Source organism: Wolffia australiana, chromosome 4 (assembly GCF_029677425.1).
Source record: "Wolffia australiana isolate 7733 chromosome 4, ASM2967742v1".
In the NCBI taxonomy this organism is placed as follows: Eukaryota; Viridiplantae; Streptophyta; class Magnoliopsida; order Alismatales; family Araceae; genus Wolffia; species Wolffia australiana.
In genome coordinates, this window is record NC_135838.1 from 21,802,595 (window position 1) to 21,806,227 (window position 3,633).

At 46.4% G+C, this 3,633-nt stretch overlaps 1 protein-coding gene across 1 annotated transcript; it reads right to left on the reverse strand.

Annotated features, from left to right (window-relative positions):
• Window positions 1–865: 865 nt before the first annotated feature.
• LOC144702379 (cytochrome c biogenesis protein family) lies at window positions 866–3,392 on the reverse strand. The gene is made up of 8 exons (XM_078574402.1): window positions 2,926–3,392; window positions 2,632–2,851; window positions 2,433–2,544; window positions 2,085–2,357; window positions 1,746–2,017; window positions 1,500–1,656; window positions 1,339–1,422; window positions 866–1,269 (listed from the first exon to the last, which is right to left on the reverse strand). The coding sequence occupies exons 1-8, from the start codon at window positions 3,278–3,280 to the stop codon at window positions 1,090–1,092; spliced, it is 1,653 nt and encodes a 550-aa protein (XP_078430528.1). The 5' UTR covers window positions 3,281–3,392; the 3' UTR covers window positions 866–1,089.
• Between the last annotated feature and the right edge of the window lie 241 nt (window positions 3,393–3,633).

Sequence of the window (3,633 nt, forward strand, 5' to 3'; positions counted from 1 at the left end):
TCTTAAATTATTGAACATAATGCCCTAATTTTGAACAACGTTATAATTATTATCTACTTAGAGGTGGAATCAAATAATCATAAATTTAATTTTTGAACCATAATATTTTTTTGTAATACCAGGAGCCCATGTAACACGTGATGTTCTTAAAATATTGAACCTAATGCCCTAAGTTTGAATTACATTATAACAATTATCTAATAAAATCACAAATAGTTGTGAAATTAATTTCATAATTATGGAATGAATTTCACAAAAAAAATTAATTTATGTATATGTATATGTAATTTCACAACATATTATATATATGTCAAGCGCAATAATGGGCCTTCGACTATGCTTATTTGTGCGGTGTGCATTGCAAAATTTTGTACATATTCGTACTGGAATGGAATGCACGACCTTCTCAACTCGAGGGAGAGGCCGAGCAGAGGGAGTAGGAATTGATGGAGGACAAGCCACTTGAAGACATGGTGAAGAGGGGACAATCACGAGGGATGGGGATAGCAGGGAGAGGGTAGGGGTTTGGACATGTAGGGGAGAGGGACGGGTACTCCCAAAAAGAAAACACTTCTCTAGCTGCCCTCTTAAAGGGATGTTGCCCTATTTAAAGAGTAACATGCGTAAGGGAAAAGATGTGACTACCCCTGAGAGGTCATTAGGGATAATTTCATGAACATAAAAATCCAGCACGCCTCTTTTGTATATTCCGAGTTTATTGTCATCACAAAAAAAGAAAAAAAATTAAAGTGTGCGAGCTTAGAGGAAATTTTGGAAATCAATCCTGCTTCTATTCAAATATTGAAACCAAGAAAAGGAAAAAAACTTTGATCGAAATTCAAAACAACACTATAAGACGGCGAAAAAAATCAAAATAATAATCTTGGCTTACTTCTTTCAACTTTTCCAATATTCACGGTTAAATAACAGTGTTGATGTTTCATCGCGCCTATTCCTTGAAACCCAGCAAGGAATTAATGAATTGCTACATATAATCTACACAATATAAACATGCTGCAGCTAGACGCAGGAAAAATGAGGTAAATGCTCTTGTCAACTGGCAGGTCAAACCCAGGCTGTTGACAACCTCTAAATCTTTGGAGAGTCCAATGGTGGTTGACCGGCAGTCAAACTGTTGAAAAAATCGTCAACGCCAACAAGTTCTGGAACCTGATCAAGCAGACGGTTCATCTCCTCGGGGAACTCTAGCTTTGCCCGGTTGGTTTTCCCGCCCACCACCACTGCAGTTCCATCTTGGAGCGCCCATATCTGCAGAAACCTTATGAAATTAATTTCTCATGGATAAACATTTAGAAATATTAATTATTTGTTTCGCACCTGAGAGTGCGCCAGGTAGCTGATGCAGGTCGTCAGCATCAGAGCACCAAATCCAGCGTAGACAGCAGGAACACCTGGGTCAGTCTGAAAGAAGGCAACTCTTCAGGCCTAGAACAAAAAACTTCTTTCCGGATTGGAATTCTTCACAAGTATCAACCCACCTTGAGATCAAGACCGCTGCTGCCGATTGCATCCTCGATGATGATCTTTGAGCCATCGATTTCAATGGGCAGCTTCGACCCCGGCCGGCGGACGCCGACAAACTTCCCCTCCTGATCGTACAGCACCACCGATTGCAGATCACGGGCCAGCATCGATCTGGGTTTTCCCCCAGGAAGCAAATGGAATCAAACCCACGAAAAAACTTTGAAAAAAGACGCGATCTTTCCTTGAAGATTTGATCTTACATGCCCTTCACACTTCCAGAGTCTCCGTCGCCGCTTCCGACCGGCAAAAAAGTCCCGAACAGCTTCTTATCGCCGTTGAGCTTCAACGGTGCCACCGCCAGATTGAAGGGCCCTTCTCCGTCTTTGATCACTTGCAACGCCGAAATCCCCCAATCCGTCTGATAAATCGTCACCCCGCCTAATCGCAATGGATCGTTGACGCTGATCGTCTTCCTCAACACCTCCTTCCCCCCCGCATCGAACAGGGACAAGTCCGTGTAGAACTGCGAGACCTGGAAATCACCAGAGAAGAATTCAACACGAGAATCGATCAAGAACGGAGCAGCGAGAGAGGATTGCCTCGCCGCTGTCGTAGTACTCCATGAAGAACTTGTTGACATGGACGAGGGTGATGAAGGCGCCGGAGGGGTTGGAGAGGAACCCGTTTGGGATCATCACGTCGCCGACGACGAAATCAAGGCCCTGAGGAACGTTAACAGAGCCGCGGAAGCTACCGGTGGCGCTGACGGTGGCGCCAGCCATTACGAGAAGCATCGCCAGGTGAACTCCGATGGGAGCGAACCGGCCTGCGAGCCCCTTAAACGCATACAGGCACGGGCCTCGCCGGAAAACCTGCAACAGCAGACTATCAAGGGATGAAGTTTTCATCGTCTGCCATTGCTATCAGCGATTGATCAAGAGCAGCACCTCGTAGCCGGCGCTCATAAGGATAACGCCGAGATCTTGAACAGAAGCGCGGGGGAGAGTGTCTGAGAATTCCTGCTTACGAATGCTCTCCGCGGATTTCATGAAAGACCACCTTCAAATTTCATCAATGGAAAATTTGAAAGAAAGATGAGTTTATGGGTGTCGCATCAGGAACTTTGATGGGAATGGAGGAATGAACCTTCGGGCGACTTTGGTCATGGGGATCTGCGTGGTGTAAGTGCAAGCCATGAGAGAGGCGGCGAGAAGAGCGAGCATGCCCAGGAACACCGGAGAGGAGAACATGTGGTCGAAGCCGGGGTAGATTATCCATTTCCAGGTGATGAATCCGAAGACGGGATTTTCCTCGGGGAACCTCTGGAAATAGTAATCCGGCGGCTCGCCTTGGTCTATGCACGTACCTGAGGAAGAACAGCAGAAAACAAGAATTAAAGTGGGAAAATTCGCTGAATTCGTCGGGGAAGAAGGTGGGAACCTAGAGCCATTAGGGCGGCTATGGCGGCCATCTCCCCAATAGCCAGCGGGAGATTGGAGAGGACAGCTAAAACCCTCTTGGGCGCCCTTCTAAGAAGAACCCAGATGGGATTCTTCTCGTTTTTTCTCAATTTTCGTTCGGATTTGTCTTCATCAACAGATAACGGCGGGGCTGCGCCGGGCGGCGATATCTTGGTCGTGTCCTTTGAGCTTGTAAGCTTACAACCGATCTTCGATAAGAAGCGCTTCTTCGAGAGGAAGAGGTGGCTTGGCGCCCGTCGGAGGTTGGACTGAGAGGCGAAGGCGAGCCCATGACGGGGCAGGGCTGTGGGGGAGCTCAGGAGTAGAGAGGCCATGGCGGGTTGCCCACCATTGGCTGGGAAAGAGGGATTTTTCTTCTGCGAGTCGGGCCGGGAGAGAAGGGAGTGGCGGAGACTGCGGCCACCTGCGAGCTTCGGAAATGGGCCGGCTTCCTTCTACTAAATTGGATAACGTTGTTAAGGAAGACCCAGTTCTATAAAGTTAAAAACAGTAGTTCTTAAAACAGGATATTAATTAGACTGATGAAGAATTGGCTCATTCAAGATATCACTCTTTCCTGTCTTGTATTTCTTCTCTCGTCTTATTTTTTATAATTCTCTCTATCCATCAAATCCTCTGATATCACTATCATTTGCAATCCTTTGTCATTGTTTCTGTTGAGCCTCAT